The sequence below is a fragment of the Mustela lutreola genome, chromosome 12 (assembly GCF_030435805.1).
Source record: "Mustela lutreola isolate mMusLut2 chromosome 12, mMusLut2.pri, whole genome shotgun sequence".
NCBI classification, from domain to species: domain Eukaryota; kingdom Metazoa; phylum Chordata; class Mammalia; order Carnivora; family Mustelidae; genus Mustela; species Mustela lutreola.
Window position 1 is genome coordinate 17,693,439 of NC_081301.1, and position 21,661 is coordinate 17,715,099.

Below are 21,661 nucleotides of genomic sequence, written 5' to 3' on the forward strand. Positions count from 1 at the left end.
CGGCTAAATTGCACAACGCATGGTCGTAGAGCTGTCCTCGCCCAATTCTTACAGAAGAGAAACCAGCAACTCTTATTGAGAAATGAGCCAAGGTCAGACAGCTAACGAAGAGTGGAACCAGGATACGGACCCTGGTCAGTCTCCAACACATATCACTTTTCCACTATACCAGGCCTGACTCCGGTTATTGCTTTAATGAATATTAGTCACATTAAATAAACTCTGATATTCTGATTATAAAATTCCAAGCAATTTCTCTTACACGATTACTGGAAAAGAATGAACAAAGTTACTGAACAAATAACAAAGCCCTCTTTCATCTGTGTGCTCCTTAACTCTTCCCAGAACTCTTGCTGGGATAGTATTTTATGTGACCCTCAAGGCAATCACGTGATTCAGCCGGTCACATACTATTAGGATTCCCTTTCCACAGATGTGGAAATGGGGGTTCCAGGAGATTACGAGACTGGTCCGCGACTGCACAGCTAAGATGTGGCCGATCGATCCCCCCTGAATCCTCCCTCCATTCTGTGTTAGTCTGATTCTCAGAGCTCCACAGCCGGAAAAAACAAACCGTGGCATTCAACCCCGCTTAGGCCCAAGTAGACTTACCTTTTTCTGGAACCCTCCCCTCCCGTTCCCACCTCAATCTCTTTGTTCCTTTCTGTCATTACAGAGCCTGTGAATCCTGGTGGTCCATTTGTGTGCCTCCTTCTCCCAGAAAACCTTTTCTGACTTTCTCACGCCACAGGGATCCTGCCTTTTTCTCAGAGCTCACGTAAGCCTGATCGTCCGTGTGGTTCCCTGGGAAATTAATCATCTGCCTTCTCACCACCTCTTGAATGACTGTAACAAAATGTCACTGAACTACAGAATATAAGCACCTTCAGGACAGAGATCACATGTTGGATCCCCAGGACATTGACCACAGTCTCCTGGGCACGAAAGTGTCTTAGCAAAATATGGACAATGGGGAAGAACATGACCATCCTTGACAGAATGTTTCCAAGTTGCAAATCCTAAGCTTCTAAGGGTAGAAAGGCCTTGAAATTAAGAAATGAGATCCTGGGTCTTGCCCTCGGCTTGGCCTCACTCTCGCTGGGAGGCCTGGGTCAGTGCTGGCCCCTCTTGGGAGCTCGGCCTCCTGATCTATAGCAAGAAAAGGCCAGACACGGCCACTACCCCTTTCAGCTCAGAAAGTCCCTGACTCCCGATTTGGGGAGAACTCGGGAGAAGGAAGTGTATGTTTCATGAGATCATCCCAAAAAAGAAGAGACCCCAACATGCAAAGGCAAACCATTTAATGGTCTCTGACAAGGAGTCAGGGAGGCCACTGAGGACAGCTGTAGTGCCAGCAGAGGGGTCGAGGAGCCTGCCTAAGGCTTACTGCAGTTCTTTCCAAAGACTTCCAGCAATGTCAGCTTGGGTCCAAAAAAAATAACATGGCCCCCGGGGAATGCCCTTGTTCCATTAAAAATAATAATAATAAAGGGAAGACAAAGAAAATGTTTTCCTATGAGCCAACAGTGTACAAGGGAAGTCTTTTTCTATCTTCCAATTGCATATAAGAACATATTCACAGATAAAGGTCAAGTTCACCCAACCTTGCCCTAGCTTGCGTTTGGAGGATCCAAACAGAAGCTTGGTGGGTTTGTTGCAATGTATTCTTGCAATGGGGTGCATGCAGCCCAGTGTCAAATGCCCCCTGAGCTCCTGATGCCAGGGGTTTCCCTTAATATCCAGGTTTTCCCTTTTATCTATAGAAAGGCATGTGAAGTGCATTCTAACTTGTTAGTAGACATCTCTAATGGCTGCAGATGAAATTCTGCCTACCTGGCTCATCTCCACCACTTGTAAAGAACAGCCAAGTTCATTGGAATGTTTTTTTTGTTTTTTGTTTTTTTTCCTAAATGGCCAGTCTGATAGAAAAACGTTCACTGCTCACACAGACGGGTCCTCCTGGCTGACACTGGGGAGCCTTCCTTCACTCCCGTGATCACAATGGCATGCTTTCTTGTCTGTCTTTTCCTCTAGATGGTGAGCTCCAAAAGGCAGGGGCTGGGCCGGCACAGAGGGAGCATTCAACAAACATTTACTGGGAGAGGAAAAGAAGAAAGAAAGGGACGGAAATCAAGGAGGGGAAAGCAAACGAGGGGAGGAAAAGGCAGAAGGAAATAAAGAAAGGGAGAGGAGGAGGAAGGAAGGATTTAGCTTGATATTCGTTTGCCAGGAGATCAAGTAGACCCTCCCCTGCTTACGTCTGGGTCCCGGCCATACTGAAGACTCGTTCTCCAAGCGCTTCCTCCCCTCCTGTGCCCTTGCTTCTCTCGTACTCTCTGCATGGGTTGTCTATCTCCGTGCTCTGCCCATCCACATCCACCATCCATCCCCCTCCACCCTGCTCCGTGCCCCTCGGAGGCTGGCCTCATTGGGGTGCGTCTGTGGGTTCCTTTGTCCTGTGGCTTCTAGAAGAAGACAGGGAAGCAGAAGGGAGTGACAATGTAGTATTTACTCTCCAGGCTCCCTTCTGGCCTGGGGGCTACAGGAGGTTGGTCACCCCTCTTTAGAGAGAGTCGCCGCTACTGCCCAGGGGTCCTCTGCGCACAGTCACTCTCGAGGTTCCCGAACCACTCTCTCTTCTTGTCCCTCTAGACCAAGAATACAAATGGCTCTCCACTGTTGCTGACTTTGGCCTTGGCGATTGTCAAGGTCTGCCTACCTTGTTGTAGATAGCTTCTCCTTCCCTTGTATCCCTCCTTCAACTCTCCTTAACTGTACCGTTTGAATGTATCACCTGTTTTCTGCCAGGCCCTGGCGTCTGCAGCCTGCATCTCTACCTCTGAAAGTGTTGCCCATCTCCAGCTGCCCTCAAAGCATGCCTCTGCCAGCCAACACACCTTGTCCTCCTTGTCCAAGCAGATCTCTGCCTTCCAGAGCTCTGTCCCACTGTGTGTCATGGGATCAGACTTTCTTTTGGGTGAATATGGTTCCCTCACCAAAATGAAAGCTCCCTAATGGTGAGGAGTGCCTCCCACCCCTTCCGGTATCCCCAGTGAAGAGCAGAGGGCCAGGCAGGGATGCACAGACCCAAGAAATGTCTGTTTGCAAATGTTACTGTGTGGTTCCGTTAACATGACTGGAGGAAGATAGCAGCAAAAAGTCAGGCTGTGCTGGGCTCAGCCCCAAGCCCATTAAGGCTACTCTCTACAGCATTGCCATGGTCCTCGCTGTGCCTCCTTCAGGTGACGGGGTGCTCACTCATCCGCAGAGAGGTGCTCCCCTGGGAGCAGCACTCTGAAGGGTGATGACATCATCTGTTACTCTGCTCTGAGCGGCCGCCTATAATTACAACACTCTGGTTCCAAGCAGGACTTAGAAATCATGTAGAGGAATCCTGCTCCCTTTCCTATAGGACAGGCCTTTGGAGATTTGAAGTGTGTATACCGCTGCCCTATAGTCTTGGCTCCAGGAGAATTTGCTCATCATGCCAAACATCTTCATGTGGTTATGATATAAGCTCCTGCCTCTCACTGTCCAGTTACCCTCCCCCCCCCCCCCACTTTTTTTGTGCCTCCTCCACTGGTTGCTGTTATTCTAGACCCTTAAGAAGGAAAACTGGCTGCCAAGATAGCTCTGATGGTTCTACAGGGGTTCATGGAAGCCTAAGGCCATCATCAGCTTCTTACCCAAACTCACTCATTCAGGCACTCCATAATCCCAAGCTCTTAGGGATAATTAGGAAGAGAACATGAAGGGGCAGGGATGTGTGACTGTCCAGAATGTCAGGGCAGTCCTGCACAGCTGTGTCACCGCAGATGACCAGGAGTCAGAAATCCAGAGCAACCTTATCTCCAGTGTGACTACTAATGGACAGTGTGAGCTCTGGTCTCGGTTTCCCTCTATAGAGGAGAAGGGGCTTGGACCAATGATCTCTGAGGATGTTTCTAGGTCCAACATTTGACGTAGGATGAGGTGCTCTCCTGGAGTCCAAACATGTTAAAAGATACACTTCTCTGACAGAATTCACCAATCTGTCCAGCTCCATTACTAGGAATCTTATTATACTCAAGGGACTCGCTACGTAAATTGTCAGAACAGTGAATTTTAATCAGTGCCGCTCAAGGCGGGCAGGGCACGGGCTGCTATGGCACAGTGCATGCAGGAATGGAGAAACTTTTCAAGAACTCTGACACCGACACTCTGGTGGTATTTCATTTTATATGGATTCATTTTGTGCTGTATATTTCAAAGGTATTGGTTTGCAATATACAGGGGGGGAAAAAAAAACCCAAAACTGGTGCCTTACCATAGACTGAGAAGTATTCAATAGTTTTATTATCTTTACCCATTAAGAGAGAAAAAGAGAGAGGAGGGGAGAGAAAGAGGGAGGAGGGGAGGGGGAGAGAGAGAGAGGACCCTGATGAGAATGAAGTTCAGCTCTTTATTAAAAATCACCTAGATAACGTCAATCAAATTTTCACTGCTTCCACTAAAGGTGCCTGCCTCCCTCCCTCCTTTCTGTCTGTCTTCCTCCCTCCTCCCCTCCCTCCCTTTTCTTAAAGTCACAAAGCCAATATTTCTCTGCAAACGTCCCCAGGTTCCTCTCTGCACACTGGAAAGCCAAAACAGCCTGGACACCGTCATCCCCGGCTCCATCAGGAGATGACACGTTGCCTGATGGGGCTCACCCGGGGCTCATGACCTTCGCAGCTGGCCAACAAGTGCCCCGGCGTGAGTGGTCACAGAGCTGGCACACAGCTGCTCCCGGACATTCTGGGCAGGCAGTCCCGTGACTTAGAAAAGGGGAGGCCGTTGGAGGCTGCCAACTCTGTCTGCTGATGGTGAGGTATCTGGGATGGGGCCCCACGGCCCCTCCATACCAGGACAGTGCCCGCTGCCCTCGGTCCTGACCCAATCAGCTCAGCAGTTTTCCCCCAAGGCCTTGTGAAACCGCCCTGCCTACCAACCCTGCCCTTCAACTCTGCCTCTTACTGCTTCTCAGACTTAAAAATCCTTCTCTTCCGTGGGAGCTTTAGAGTCAACAGACCTGGATGTGAGTCCGAGCTCTCTATTTATTAGTTGAGTGACCTTGACTAAATCCCTAGGTCAGTCTGGATCCTGAATTTCTTGTGGCCCAATAGGGCTAAGGGTACCCACCCTCCTGGTGCTGAAGAAGCAATTGTTGTAGGAATGGATGAATGAATGAACTAATGAATGAAAGCAGGAACGAAGGAACAAATGAACATGGAAATAGGTGAAGAACTTGAGGCTATCCGCGGCACTTTGCCCTCCTCTGTGCCCACTCTGCCTGAGCACGCGGGTACGTCCCGGGAGTCCAGCTCTGTAGAGCACATGCTGCCTTAATCTCAGAGACTTGCATTTGTGACTTAGCTGAATGGCTCTCCTGACCCATGACCTTGGCGGAGTCATTGCCTCCCCTCAGCTACTCGAGCTCCCTGTCGGTCAAATGCAAATACTAACCCCGGTCTTGCCTGCCTTACCAAAGTCTGTCAAAGCCCAAAGGAGAGCAGAGATGAAAGTGCACTGTGACCTGGAAGGAACCAGCCACACAGCAAGGCTTCTTCCCACTTGGGCCGCTCGTGTCTCTGAACAAGGTGGGAGTCCAGAGCCCGCCTGGTGCCAGCAGGCTGAGCTGACGTGCTTTCTGGCTTGCTGCCAGGCACGACATTCTCCTGCCAGCATCGCCATTCCTTTGCACATAGGTATTTTGTCTGTGCATGGGAGGCCCTTGCTTTTTTGAGAGAAACATAAAGAGAAGAGTCAGCAGAAAACCTGCAGAGGTCGGCAAATGTGCTCGAGCTATCAGCAAGTCCAGGGTCCTGTGCGCTGGACAGAATGGAAAAGTCCAGCGTGAATCTGGGAGATCAGGAAAGTGGATGCTGCCTGTCTCTCTGGCTTGGAACTAGTTCCTCTGAGTCCCATATTGAATATAGATCACCCTCAGGTTCACCTCTGGGCTTTTCCTGGAGGGTGCTGTTTAGAGTTGACAGTGCAAGCAGAGGCTAAGGGAAGCCTTGGACAGAAGCGTCCCCTTTCTGCCCTCTTCTCCGCAGTGGATGACACGTCCCTCTGCCCGGAGTGCCCTCCTCTCTCCCCCAACCCAATCTTGGATGTCCAAACCAGATCAGAGCTTTTCTGGAGATAGTTGAGTGCCAAGTCAGCTTTTTTTCTCTTTGATCTCCCTTGGCACTCCCTAAACACAGCGTACAGCACACAGCACCTTCCTGACACAAGTAAGGACAACTATGCTTACTGACACCTCATGGCCCGCCAGCCATGAGCAGGAAGACCATGCATTATATACCCCCTCTCCAACTCCAGAGCAGCTTCACAAAGCAGGTGCTGTTATCACTCCCATTTTACAGAGGAAGGCATGGCTTCTAAGAGGTTACAGAGCGAGGAAACAGTACGGCTGAGACCCGAACCCAGGCTGTGCGACCCAGCTGATCCTGGATTTATCAGCACAGTGCAACAGAACGAACACTCGGCTGGGAAGCGTGTTCCATAATGCTCTGTCCAGCACGGTAGCCACTACAGCCCATGAGGCTGCTGAGTCCGTGAAATGTTGTTCATGGGACTCAGGCCAGATTTTAAATTTATTTAATCTCAACTAATTTAAACAGTCACAGTGGACTAGGGAACGCGTTGTACCCCACTCTACCACGTGTGTTATGACAGTTACCCATTATGTGGTTCACATTACCCAGTTTTGACTCTGAGCTCTTTAAGAAGACGGGGTTGTCCTCTCTCACAGCCCACAGCGGGGGCTCAGCGAATACTGTTTTGGTGGACTATCTTCGTGTATCGTCCCCATAAGAGATGCGTAAGAGGTTGGCCTCAGTCACCAAGCTACGGTGCAAGCCAGAAAATCTGCAAAGTTCTGGAACCCCTAGGGCTCTCAGGCACCTCGCCTATGCAATGCTGAGGGGACCGAGTCAGCTCACAGCTGGGCATCGCCTGCCCGGCAGGTCTTACCTGTGCGGAGAGTCGGGGTCGAAGCAAGTCTTGGTGACATCCGTGATTTCGGGGTCACAGCACTCTCCGCCATCAAAGTTGAACCGTTCATAATTACAGTCCATGTCACACACCCCGTTGTGCTGTTTCTTCACGAAGGCAGGGTGGCGTAGGTGGCGGCAGTCCCCGCCGTCGTGGCCGGTCAGCGTGTGGTTGCACTCGAGGTCGCAGCTCTCGTCCCCGATCTTGCTGATGTCGCAGTTGGCCAGGACGAGGCGGTGGCGCAGGGAGGAGTTGCTCACCTCGAGCACCTCCAGATCCCAGGAGATGTTATAGTGTCTGAAGGCCTCGGCCAGCTGCCGGTGCTGGAAGTCGATCTGCTGACGGCTCACCGTGGGGTTCTCATGGTTGTCATCATGGAGGTTGACCACGCGGTAGCGCACCACCTTGGGCCGGCGGAACCGCGGGAGCTGGTTGTAGCTGGCAATGACCTCCGTGTTGTCACACAACGTCTGCCCACACAAGGGAGGCTCCAGACTCGTGTCCAGCAGGAAGCCGTGGGCACCGCTGAGTTCCACTTGGGGGATGTTGCCGTCCTTCATGGGGGACCAGGTGTGCTTCACGTTGTCCCAGTTCTCCTGGAGGAGGAGCTGAGGTAGAGGCGCATGGAGGCCATGGGTTTCCATGTCGAGCAGTATCTCCCGCTGAGTCCGGGCCACCTTCCACAGACTGAAGCGCTCGATGTAGCCCCGGTAGTTGTGATTCAGAGCACTGCCCCCCAACATGAGCACTTTACACTTCTGGGTCAACGGGCTGAAGATGCCGCCCACCTGCTCCCCCGAGGTGGCCACCTGGGCACCGTTCATGTAGAGTTTCATCAGCCGCCCGTCATAGGTGGCGGCTAGGTGCACCCACTGGCCTGGGAGGTAGCTGCGGTGGGCATTGATGGTGGTCACTTGCCGGGCTCGGTCTGTCTTCAGGGAGAAAAAGTAGCGTGGGTCTCTGTTGCCTTGGTCACTGACGGTGTGAATTCCCACGACCCATCCTCGGTCACGTGAGGTATAAGAACATTTGTCATACAGCCCTATGTGGCCCAGAGAGAGAGAGAGGCGTCAGTAAAGGATGGAAGAGGGCACTCAGTTACTTCTCTCTGTTAAAATTAGTATGAGGATGTCCTAGACCAGCGGTTCTCAAACTGTGCCCCGCAGGGTCCTCTAGTTCTTAATGGAGCCTCTGGGACCAGACTTAGGACAAGGTAAGGGCAAGAGGAACAGGAGGAGCTGGTTTTGGTGGGGGGTTCTCCCCACTATGTTAGCCCAACTGGTTTCACTTCCATTGGTTCTGAACATGGAACATACGAGAAAGATTTCGGTTTGTAGAATGGGTACTTGGGCTAAAGAAAATACCAACAGTAACAACAATGGAAATCTCAACACCTTTGATTTTGCAAAATTGTTGAATGCGGAAGAGGATATTCTAATAAAGAGGGTATTTTAGGGGCGCCTGGATGCCTCGGGGGGGTTAAGCTGCTGCCTTCAGCTCAGGTCCTGGGATGGAGCCCCGCATCGGGCTCTCTGCTCGGTGGGGAGTCTGCTTCCCTTCTCTCTGCCTGCCTCTCTGCCTACTTGTGATCTCTCCCTCTGTCAAATAAATAGATTTTTTAAATGTTTTTTAAAAAAAGAAGGTATTTTAGGGGTGCTTGGGTGGCTCAGTTGGTTAAGCATCGAACTGGTGGTTTCGGCTCAGATCATGATCTTATGGGTGGTACAACTGAGCCCCATGTCAGGCTCTGTGCTCAGCAGGAAGTCTGCTTGGGATCCTGTCTCTGTTCTTCTCCCAACTTGTGCACATGCTCGTTCACTCTCAAATACATAAATAAATCACCCCCAACATTGAAAAACAACCAAGAGGGCATTTTAAGTGTGGGATGATATACGAGGCAAGAGGAGAATGGGGTTAGTAATGAGTAAAGATGTTCATTGAGAAGGAGCACCCCTATTGCGGCCACCAAAACCTTGGGCACACATCACCGCTGGCCGTCATCAGATGGCCAGTGGTGGTGAACTGTTAGCAAAGTTGGCCCAGAGAAGCGAGAGTCAGGGGCCACAAAGCTAATGCTTCTACCTTCTAACAGGAGGCCTTCCTGGCTAGCCCTGAAATCTAGCCCCAGAGAAACGCAGACATGCTTACTGTCTGAGCTGGAAAGATTTTTAAAGATCACTGCTTCCAGCTTCTTCACTTGACAGGTGAGGGATCTCAGACCCAGAAAATGAAAGGCATTTGTCAGGTTACACAGAGTCGATGACAAGTTTCTGAGACCCAACTCAGCTTGCTTTTCTCCAACACTAATGTTAGTATTTTCAAAAGAATGAAATGAAAAGCATCCTCTTAATATAAAAGATGTGGGGGACTCCTTCATTACTTAAAATCGTCCAAGCCTCTGTATTGTACTAAGGTCTGTGTATGAATTCATTTTATCCACGTAACACCCTTACGGCGATGATGTTAACAGACACGAGATTCTCAAGAAAGCAAAGAGGTGGATGGGTTAAAGGTCAACGGACTGGTCAGTGGCTCCTCCATCCATCAGACCCTGGCATTCACCACCCTGTGCACCAACTCTGTGGGTGCTTCCTTCTCCCCTACCAAAGCCACCAGGGATCTAGAACATTCCAACTGGTGAGGGGTGGGGGACAAGTTGGGTGTTCAGGAAGGTCCCATGGCTGATGTCTCTAGACTTACTCTGGGAACCCCAGGAAATCACTTAGCAGATTCTCTCTGGATTGAATTATCTTTATAATCACCAACCCCCATTCCTCAGCTTTTCTGGAATACACCCAGTGTCCTTGGCACAGACAGGCTGTTGGATGGGGAAGAGGACTTTCTAATTAACAGTGTGTTTTAAGTGTGGGATGATGTACGAGGCCAGGTGGGAGGAGAAAGAGAAGGAGATAAGAATGAATACAAGATGCTCATTTAGGAGGACAGTCCCTACTCTGAGCTGAAGACCTGTTGCGGTCACCATAACTTTGAGCGTGCATCTGCAATTAGCGTTCATCAATGAGCATGGACAGCTTCCAGCAAAATCAATGGAGGAGGCCCATAGGATATCTGCTCCTTTATACCGGGGCCTCAGAACTTGTGTAAATCTTTGTTAGCATCTGATGCAGAGGGCAGTTTTGGCCTGGCATCTGAGTTCGCCTATACCCCTCCTCCCACTCCCTGCCCAACAGTCCCTCAGGCAATGGCTGGGGTCGCCTCACAAAGTCAACCTGCTCTCACTGGCTGGGCAACCTTGGTGAAGCACTAAGTACCTCTTTGGGGTCTTGGTTCTCTATCTGGTGAAGGAGGGGACTGAATGAGGTTCCCCTTGCATGCCTGGTAGAAGTCTGCTTCTCTGCATTTCCAGGTTTTCTCCACCCCTAAAACAGAAACCACCTCTTCCAAGAAGCTCTCCATGATAGCCCTGTAAAGAATGTTCATCTTTCCTCTCAACTCATTTTACTTGAAGGCAATTAGACATTTGCTCTCTGGTTTTGGAGTCCCCCTAGATGGAAGGGTTCTTGAAAGGGAGAACTCTGGCTAGACCATCTGTCCCCTGCCTAGGACCTTGTACCATGCCTTGCCTACAGCAGGCGCTCAACAAGTGTCTCACGAAGAAGTACAGGAAGGATTCCAAATAGAGCCAGAGAAGGAAAAAGGACAAACAGAATCAAAGGCCTTAACTTAGGTCTTTATGAGTCAGAAGAGAGGGTGTGTTCTCGGTACCACAGAAAGAGCAGGATCTTTGGACTAGGAGTCGTTCTGATGAAAGTGTTACTAAGTCGAACATTGGGGCAACCTCCCTTCACTTCTGCAGGTCTTCTCTTGCCTAGATCTCCCTTCCAGCACGCTGTCATACTCAGGAGACACAGAGGGTACACCATCCTTGGCATACAGTAGCCGTCCAAGTGGGAGCTCATTTTTAAGACGCTGGTGAGTCTGGGAGTGATGTCAATGATACCAAGTAGGAAATGACAAGAAACAAAATACAGAAAGGCCAGAGAGAGCAGGCATCCTGAAGGCATCTTGACTAACACAGCAAGAGTTGGTAGGATGAAGGCTCAAAGAAAGCATGAGTCCTCCCCAGAGCCACTGGCAAAGCCTCCTTAGAAATCACGAACCCCATCTGCTTAGCTGCTGTCAGGACACTGCGTGTGAAAAGCTACCTCCCCATGGACCCTTCCAAAGCGGAACCTGTGACTCCAGATTTGGAACGAGCTACCCCAGCTCTATGTGTTGCTCCTTGCCAGGCGGATCAGTGAGAGCAAAGTTCCTGGAGCCACCACGCTTGCTCTCCCCCTCCCACCTCTGAGCTCCCCTTCTCTCGCTCCCCTGGTGAAGCCTCCCCCTTAAAGAGAAAATTCTTCTAATGAGAAAATTAACATCTGAAACAGGATCCTCTTTTCCTCTCTCTCTTTTACTCTCTCTCCCTGCAGGTTTTTTATTTTGCCAGGGGCTCTCCCGTCCCTGGTTTTCCTGTTGCCTTTGGAAGGCGGCTAGCTGGGTGAGCAAGGTAAAATGTTTACACATCTGTAGGGTGCCCTCAGTTCAGAACCTTCCTGGGGCTTGGGACCCGGCTCAAGCCCCCTCTGTTTGCAGTTGAGAGCGAAGAGAGACACAGTGAGAAAGGCCAGACACTGCCACACAGAGCCAAGGACTAAGAGCTGGCTTCGCCCCCAGAGGCAGAGGGGAAAGGCAAAGAGAGGCTTTTCAGTGGAACCAAGAGGAAACGCGTTAAGGGAAATGAGAACCTTGAAGCAGTGGCTTCAGAAGTTCAGAAGGAAATATTTATCTGGAGTGTAAGCGGCAAAAGGAAATCAGTGAACTTCAGCAGGGGTGGGGTGGGGGCGGGGATAATGGTCACAGGGACTTATTTCTGTATGGAAATGACCTACTTGACAGTAGTCATACGCGGGGGGCTTTGCCACCAGCCCAGAATCAGGGATCTGGAACCAGAGATCTGGATGACCTTGCCTGGAACAAGTCACACCACCCCTTCTTGCTGCCAGGCCGCCGCCTTTCCCTTCTTGGAAAAAGGAGAGGTTGGGATTAAATGATCCCCCTACCCCTACAATTGAAGAGCTCCTTTGTTCACTGCTAGAAGGGTTCCTTGTAAGCAGAAGGAGCTCAGCACAAGTGTTGATTTGAATGTTGGATGCCCTGTGTCATTACTGATGCTCGCGTGCTCAGGTCCCCTCTGCGCTGTGTATCTCCATAGAGGACAAAGAACGGTGTTCCCTAGAGGACATGGGAGAACCCCCACGCCCAGCCTGTCCCTCCCCATCGTTGTCCAGGAAGACAGAGATGTAGTGAAGGAAAGAGAGAAGCCTTCTGCAGTCTGCACCATCTGCGTGGTGCTGGAAGTTGATCCCAGGGGACACATCCCCATGTGACAGGATGAAAGCTACAGGGCAATCCTGCACACAATCTACATCTAATTAGCATAAGCCCGCCTCAAGGCCATGAGCTTGTGGAAACAGACACCAAAAGTGTGCAGAGCCTGTGAGGTGTGCTGGGCACACACAGATGGACAGGTCTGGCCCCAGACCTGGAAAGGGCTTGCTCTGGGCCTCATGGTAATCACTGGTCCCCTCGAACCCTGGTCCTGCAGCTCTTCTAATGGGCCGTCATCCTCCCGCAGCTAGGCTTGCTTTGAAAAGGGCTTCAGATGCCCCCAAGAAGCTTGCTGCCTGCTTTTTACGCTCTTTCTTCTCATCTACCCACTGAACCTTACCCTGGAGACACAGAGCATACGTAAAAGAGGCTAGCGCAAAGGCAGAAGGCTTGTACAGAGTGTCCACAAACCCTGGCCAGGGCTGTTACCAGGTGTCCACTGGGCTCTGGGCTCACCCTCTTGGGATCACTTGCATGGCACTCTCCCAGGGCAGCTCCATCCGACCACACTCTATTCCACTCCAGGAACAGACCAATCTTCCATCCAACCATCACATCCCTTCCTATCTGAGAACTCTCCCCTTCTGCAATGACTCATCCAGTGTCTGTGTTTCCCACCTGTGTGTCTGTCTGGTTCATTTCAAAGTGCCCAGCATGCAGGGCAGACCCTGGTACCTTGCAGGTGCTCTGGAGACTTTGTCATGGCAAATTAAAAATCAAGGAAGGAAAAGAAGGGAGGGGAGTTTTCCCTAGTGGTGTGTTCTTTACAAGAGCATAGTACCCTTTACTTAGAGCTCGCTAAGTCCCGTGTGTTCGAGAGTAATTCTTCCACTTAACCTTCACGACGGAACTCTCAGCTTTGCCCATTCTTCAGAGGAAGGAATTCAGAGGAATTCCAAGGCAACAAAGCTCAGAATCCCAGTCTATAGGATCCCCCCCCCCCCCTCCAGCCAGATGCCTCATCACCCCAGAGCCAAGTGGGCTGTTTGAAGGCACAGCACCCACCAAAAATACTTCCGTAAGTCCCACAGCGCCAACACAAGGATGTTGAATTGAACTGCAAGCCAGGAGGCTGCTTTTCATGTCCTTCTGCCTGGTCTAAAAAATTGACTAAGAATCCATGATTCTTTATACAGGGGTTAATCTGTTCCACTTGGCTCACCCAACTTCCCCAGGACCCAAGACGTGCCAGGGACTTGCTGTCTTTCCAGAGTCCAGAGAACCTTCTGGAGCTTGTCTCTAGCACTTGGACCTCCATGCCCAGCTTTCCCACCTGTTTGTTTCTGACCCAGGTTTGTTCCAACCTGCAGGGTCTATACAGAAATGTTGTCCCCCCCCCCCCCAAGGCTGCAGTCACATTCTTAGCTGGCTACCAGCTTCCTTTCTATTTGTTATGGGCTGAATCGTGTCCCCTCAAAATTTGTATGTTGAAGTCCTAACTCTTAGTACCTTAGGAGGTGACCTTCTTTGGAGGTAGGGTCTATACAGAGGTGATCAAGCTCAAATGATGCCCTTCGGGTGGGCCCTAATCCAGCAGAGCCAGTGTCCTTGTTAGAAGAGGGAACTGAGACACAGACACGCACAGAGGCAACAATGGTCGTCTACAAGCTAAGAAGAGAGGACTCAAAAGAAATCCACAAGGTGGCCACTTGGTTCTCAGATGTCAAGCTTCCGAACCGTGAGAAAATCAATTTCTGTTTAAGTCATCTGTTCGACGGCACTCTGTTAGGGCAGCCCTTTCAGTCTAGAACACCACCCTTCCATACATCTTCTAAGCAATCCCATCGAAATTCTCTAAAATCACACTGTCCCCTGCCTCGTGCCCAGTTCAGAGTCCTCTTCTGGTTAGGACATACGCCTCAATTTACTCAGTTCTCAGAGGGAGCAAAGCGAGGTGCATCAGGAGGACACAAAGACGGTGTTGCGGTCACTACGTGCAGGAAACGTGCCTCACGGGGGAGGGATGCTTCTGTGTCTCAGCCTGAATGTGCAAATCCATAGGCCCTGTGGGTGGGGGGCTGAGCAGATGGGTTGCGGCTTCTGCGCCAAGATGTCTTATGCTCGTGACCACCTTCTATACAGATGCTCTTTATAGCTGAGGAAGCTGAGACTCAGAGAGGTGAGGTCCCCTGCCTCAGGTCACACAGCACTAAGTGGTTGGAGGGATTGAAATTAAGGACTCCTGATTTCAAGTTCAGTTCCCCCACAGAGGAGTGGGACCTCAGCTATGTCTCCGTGCTGTGCATGTGTTTTGTTTCATTTTATGTGCCCCCCCCCGCCCCCCACCCACGATGTTCTCAGGGCATGGTTTAAGCCAACACAAACTGAGGTGTGGTAACACTTTACTTTCAGCACTGTCAGGGAGGACTATTAGCACCGCATGGGCAAGTATATCAAGTCTATACTATTTGGTTTTCTCTCATTGGGTGAGTGGACAAGGGAAGAGATGGATACTCTACCTGGGTCCTTCTGGCTGGAAAAAACCCCAGCATTTTCAGCTAAATAATAAGAAGAATAAGGCATGTTTGCTGAAAGCCTCTATGTAGCAGTTCCTGTACCAGGCACAGAGATCCCATTCGGTGCTCATAATGACCCCATGAAGTGGGCTTTCCTGACAGTCCTTTGACAGAGAAGCACCTTGAAGGGTAGAGAGGCTATGTGATCTCCCCACAAGGATCACAGCGAGACGGTAGCAGAATCACAGCCAGATTAACTCTAAAGCCAGAGCTCTTCTCCAGGATGCTTTCCTTTGGTGGGAACAACTCTTAGCTTGGGGTCAAGATTCTCACGGTCCCATCTGCCACTGCTCTGCTGTGGGTTGTTGGGAATGCAGCCCCGCTCTCTGGGCATCCTCAATCCCTGCCTTATGAAGTAGGAGGGCTACATCAGATGACCACAGGGACCCCTCTCTCTTAGACTCCCTGTGACTCTGAGATCCTAGGTCCTTCAGAGAGTCCAGCCTTGGATCCTGTGGAGAGAGGTATGGTCATCGAGGAGGAGGTAAAGGGAAGGAAGGCAGCCTCAGGACCTCCCAACTTAAGGATGTCTACTCGCTGTGGGACAACTGCCAGAGGAAGACAAGCGGAGGTAAGAGGTAAGGGGTACAAAAGGGGGAGAATCAGGTCAGCAATCTGGTGTTTTTTGTTTTCTTGGTTTTTTGTTTTGTTTTGTTTTTTGTTTTTTTCAGGAGGCTAAAAAAGTTAAAAGCCAATGGTTGGAGATGGCCCCATTCTATTTTGTTTTGTTTTCCCTTCCATGATTTAATGGCTGGTATCAAAGCCACAGAGAAATGCTTGACAGAGCAATCCTATGGAAAGCTTTTATCTGTCCAGAGGACAGTGATTAAAACAGACAGATTTGGGTTAAGTATACCCATGGTCCCTGCACTTGGTTCGGTCGGGGGGAGGACCCCCAAAATGACCCCAGAGGACTCCACGGTCCCAGGCATTCAGAGGAGAGCCGGGACATCACCGAGGTGGGGGCCCCAGGGAACGTTCCTCAGCATCCTCCTGCCTCTGGGCCCACCTCAGTTCAAAGGATTGATTTTAGGCTCAAAAGGAGGATGTCTGAAATATATCGTATCTGGCTGGAGGCTTATCCCAAACTATACTGAGTTCTAGACATCCCATCTCCTACTATAAGAGACAAGAGAACCCAGAGTAGCCCTCTGGAGGGATTCACAAGATCAGGATTCTCTCAGGGGTCCCCCATGTGTCGGCCATGCACATGGGCCTGTTGGACCAGATCTGCCTTTGCAGGGTGGCACGGGACAGTGGGAAGAGTGCCCGCCGTGGCAGGTAGGTCTGCTTTCTACCTGCACTCGTTTTTCTTTCTAGAAACCATTACCGGAAAGCCCTCTGACTCCGTGGGTCCGCTGGCCTTCTTTACTAGCTGGGTGACCTTGGGGGAGTTTAATTCTCTGAGCCTCGGCTTCCCACAGGTACTTCGGGGATTAAAAAGCCTTATCCTATATCCCACACAGAACTCATTGGAGAACGAAAGGAGTTCAATGAACGCATATTTCCTTGTAAACTATCCAGGGGGAAGGCAAGGTTGAGAAGAGTATGCTTACAGGTTCCTGAAACCCATAAGCTTTATGAACACACAGACTTCATGGTGAGTTTGGGTTGGCAGCCTGCTCTTGGGGGCTCCAGGTGTGCCTGTGTCTGCCTCGGGCTCTTGACTCTCCCGCCGGCCTCTTTTGTTCCTACGTAAGCAGGCTCTGTGGACATGGGAAAAGGGGAGGGCTTTCACAGAGCAGTAAACCAGCATCACTGCGGGCTCTACCATTCAGTAACTATGTGCCTTGGGAAAGTCAGGGCACCTCTTCTAGTATTAGTCTTCCCATTATTAAGTGGGGTGACAGTCACACTGTCTTCCTCTGCCACTTGTAGGGGGAACTGATAAGATAATGAACATACCAGGACTTGGCCCATGAGCACAGGCGTCATAACAGGCCTTAAGCACGTGTGTGCTGTGAAGTCTTATCTGTGGGAATCCCAGCTGTGCTGCTTGCTGGCCAGTAGCCTTGGGCAAAATCCCTTTGCCTACCTGATAGTTTTCTCAACTGTAAACTGATAATAACAGTACTTAACACACAGTACCATTTTGAAGATCTAGGGAGAGAATGCAAACACTCATTTGCATAGCATGTGACGCAGGAGCTACACTTTTTATTGATAAGAATGTCTGTTCCTTTTCCTCAGAACTGGGACCAGGTTTTTTGTTTTTGTTTTGTTTTTTTTCCCACCTCTTCTTCTGTGCTATTAAACTTTATCCTTTCTGACACTCTTCTCTGAAATAGAAAGGCACGTGCCTGGCTCTCTTTTTCACACGTTCTCAATGATATTGGAGCATACAAAGTTTTTAAAAAAGAAAGTGGGAGAGGAAAAAGACAAAGAGATAAAAGGAGGAGGAAGAGGAGGAGGAGGGAGAGAGAGGGGTCTCTGCACTGTCCGTTTGCTGGCTCTGAAACGTTCCCCTAGCACAAACCAGGCCCTAGAACACTTAGGTGGTGATGCTGGAGCCATCCTGGAGAAGAGAGCCCACTTTGGGTCATTTTAAGGACTTGAGGACCTACAGGCTGTTTCCTGCTTACTCACCAAACCTCAGGGACCATGAGGTCTCAAGGACCTTTCCATCCTGCCCGCCATATTCTTCACAGCACTCCCAGGCCCTTTACCCTTCACCATTCGTGGAATCGGACATCGTCAGGGCTGGAGGTTCCCTCAAAGGTCATTATATCATCCATTCAAACCCAGTTTGAATCATCTGTACAACGTCTTGACAAGAGAGCATTCATATTTCAAAACTAGAGAACTCTGTGTCACGTGAAGAAGGCCTCTGTACCTTTGAGCATTTCTCAACGCTCTCCTTTGGTGAAGCCAAATCAACTCCCTCTCCTTGCCACCCACTGCTCCAGGATCTGGTCTCCAGGGACCCACAGAGTTATTCTGTGCCCTCTAGGACAGCTGGGAAGAGGTCTGAGGATTTGACTGCGTTATCCCTGGCTCTTCTATGCCCCGTGTTAATGTCCCCTGGTCCTGGCTGGTTCATCCACTTGGCCATTCACTGATTCATTCAACACATCTTCACAGGGCATCTACTGTAGCAAGTTCAACCCAGGCATTCAGGGTATGGAGCATGACCAGACACAGGATATACCCTCTTGCGAGAGACCGCTAATCCCTGATGCTAGTAGTACCTGTCCTCCTATTGATGCAATGTGGCTATGGTAAGAATAATATGCAGTCAGGAACATCTATTATCATCATACCTGCCTCCTTATGTTATCCCTAGGATCACTATTCTGATTTGTTCTAATGCCACTTGGAGCCACGTGAACCTACCGATAAATAGAAAGCCAACATTTATGATGTGTCATGTTCAAGGACAAGGACTTTATGGGCATCATCTCACTGAATTAGTATGACTATAAGTTCTCTTGGTCCCATTTTATGGATGAGGAAAATGAGACTCAGCTTCCTTGACTTGGCAAAGGTCTTTTGACTTGTAATCACATAAATAAGGTTATTTGACCCTAGCTCCAACTCCAAAGTCAACTGCTTAACCAATGCCTTATGTTTTTGATGAATAAATATAAGAAAACATTCTTTTAAAATCAGTTGACTATTTCTTCATACAGTCATTTTTCCCTGAAGTTCCAAAGAGTACAGAGTTTTAATTATTTCATTTGCTTTTCTCAGAACTCGCTAAAAGAAGAAAGATAGAAACTATGATTCTATTCATACAGATGGAGAGAGTGAGCCTCTGAGAGAGTGGAGAGTCCGTGTTTGTTCCCCAACTCTGCCTCTAGAGCCTTCTGTAGAATACCCAAAACATAAGCACTCAGTATACATTTGTGGAATGTATGAGTGTAGATATGAATAAATGAATGAATGAATGAAAGAAAAATATGCCCCAGGCTTGTAAGGATACCCCATTTGAGTAGATTTTGAAGTTTCAGACCATCATTAGAGCCCTGAAACGAGAGCTGTGGCTGGGGGCAGGAGCGGCATCTTTGTGATACTGGGCAGAAGCTCCTTCTACTTCTTGGACCTCAACTTCTCCACCTGTATGATGGGAGGTTGCGTTCGTAGTCACTAGGTTTGGCTGTGTGAAATACTAAAAGTAACCATGTGGGGTCAAGAGAGCATAACTTAGCTGTGTGACCTGTGGCAAGTTGTGCCCCCTCTCTGGTCCACTTTCTCATCGGGGAAAAGAGAAGACTATGGTGAACTCATTTCTAGGGAGTTTGTTAACAATGCAGGGATAAGATTTCTAAGTTGGGAGTGATTAAGCCATGAACTTTTGCCCCGGTTTGCCACTAACATATGAGTAATCTTGGGCAAATGCTTTTCCATCCAGGGTCACATCATGACTTTTCTGGCCCTGGGCACTTTTCCCTCCCTCCGTAAATATATAGAATTATATTTTACAATTATAGTGGCAGAAAGATGTATACAATCAAGAGGCTGGATTCATCATTATTCACATTATTGACTATTTTCTTGTGAAAATATTGGCCCCTAAAAGTCCCTTGCTTTTCAGGCACCCTGCCAGCTGCACCTAGTAGAAGAGTCAGCTGTGGGTCCACATCTGGACCTTAGATCTTCATCTACAAGACAGCACCGGGAGGGTCTCTGCGTACCTGTAGCCAAACCTAAGGAGCTGAGAGGGATGGAGAAGGTTCCCACATGGACGAGCCAAGTGATAGACATTTCGCAACTGACGCAGACCCACAGCAAGTTATGTAAAAATGCATCCCAGACAGTGTGGGCTGAACTCTGGAAACAAAGCTCCTCTCTCAGGTGAGCCTGCCATCATCTCATTCTGGCCCACACAGCCAGGGGTGAGCCTTTCAGGCAGGGCGCACGATGGCAAAATGAGACGCGGCCAGACGGGCAGACTTTCACTCCGCTCTGCATGGCCGGTGCCATCCGGGATTAACACTCGCTCTGTCCCAGGCACTGTGGTCAACTGCGTGGATTAGCTCAGGCAGCCTTCACAATAGTCCAAGCAGGGAGGCAGAATTATTATTCCCATTTTACAGATGAACAAACAGAGGCTCAGAGAAGCACAGATATCTTGCCTAAGCCTGAGTAACTCGGTGGCAAGTAACACAGGTGGCACTGGAACCTAGGTAATCGGACATGAGAGTTTGTGTTCATAACTTTTAAATTAGCTTCCCAGCTCGAGGAAAACGGACTGTGTGAGGACAAGGGGCAGTTCTTAATTTTCCATAAATGAAGTATAACAGAGTAAGTTTTCATAGAAGTATGAGCGAACAGAGCTCAACGGAAGGAACACTAGAGACTAGAAGGCCACTCCTAGATGAGTAGCACAGAAATGGCCTTGCAGGAGGAAAAGGAACTGGGTGGGAGAGGCCGGGCGAAGACCTTCCAGGAGAAGGCGGAACATGAGAAAAGACTGGGAGTTGCGCTGTCACCGGAAGCGGGCTCTGAAAAAGGGGAAAGGCCTCCGTTCTTGATGGAGCTGAAGGTGCTCAGAGTAGCAGGGGGAAATGAAATTGCAAGGTCTGCCTGAGGTTACAGCGCCACGGACTGTGAAGGGCATGCCAAGAGACCTGAAGTTCATCCCAAGGACAACAGGGCATCTTTGGTGGTTTTGAAAAAGAGTCCATGCGTGGGGCTGGGTTGGGGGGCATTCATTAGCTTGGGGATATGGTGCTCCTTTCAGTAGGGTCATATTGAGGAAAGAGCCAGGATTCATGCCTCATGCTTCCCTGCCCAGTGCTCATGGGGCAATCTGGAGTTATTCAGACTTAAGACCTATATTGGAAAGCACGGAGTGTAAGCAACCTTTTGAAGAGAGAAGGCTGACAAATTTTTTAGATACTAATTTTCTATTGTGTGTGGTTTTTTTTCCCCCTACTGCTTTAATATCCACCAGAAAATTGTGCCTCATGATTGAACCCAAGGGACCTCTTTAAGGCTCTAGAAGGATAAATGGTAGTTAGATCTCCCTGGGACTTCCAAATTTTAATTTTGTTCCACTAGGTGCAGGAAGATCTAGTTCAGCCTTGAGCTTGGTCTCTGGTTGGTGTTGATCAAATACCATCAACCTTCTGGGGTTTTGTTTCCCCAGCTTCTTCCCTGGGTGAAGGCACAGAGTTATCTTGAATTTTCCCTTCTGCTCAGATTCTCTCACCACATAAGTTCCCCACATACAGGTAGTCTATGTCTTTGACTTCATACTCTGAGTGCTTAGCCTGGGACCTGACACATGGCTGACCCAACAAACATCACTGAACGCATGAAATGAATTGAGTTTTTAAGTCAAGACTGCTGTGCATGTGTTAGGAGATTTTAAATGGAAAGTTTGGAGGTGGTGATCATTTTTTTTAAACAAAAAAGTATAAAAACAAAACAGATCCGTCACCCAGAAAGGCTAGCATTTCCACTCTGGCTATAAAAGATGCTGAGGTACCGAAAGACTCTGGAACAAAGAAGACTGATGGTGAGGAGGCCAAGGACACTGAAAGGTCAAGGGGAAAACCAAATGTGAAAAATGGAGGTGGTGCTATGTGTTCTAGGAACACATTCTCTTTAATCAAAAAAAACCCATGTAAGCCAGTGGTTCTCACCAGCAGAGATCTTGCCCCACAGAGGACATTTGGTAATACTTATGCAGACATTTCTGATCATCACAACTGGGGGGGGGGGCGGTGGAAGCCACTACCGCATCTAGTGGGTCAAGGCTAAGTGTCCTACAGTACCAAACATCCTGC

The 21,661-nt window shown here is 49.4% G+C and overlaps 1 protein-coding gene across 1 annotated transcript in view; it reads right to left on the minus strand.

The window, feature by feature from the left end:
• Positions 1 to 21,661, minus strand: part of PAPPA (pappalysin 1) — a 239,644-nt gene that overhangs the window by 199,128 nt on the left and 18,855 nt on the right. Inside the window, exon 2 of the mRNA XM_059142291.1 lies at positions 6,997 to 8,059. Within this exon, the coding sequence (XP_058998274.1) occupies positions 6,997 to 8,059 (1,063 nt within the window). The remainder of the gene's footprint in view (positions 1 to 6,996; positions 8,060 to 21,661) is intronic.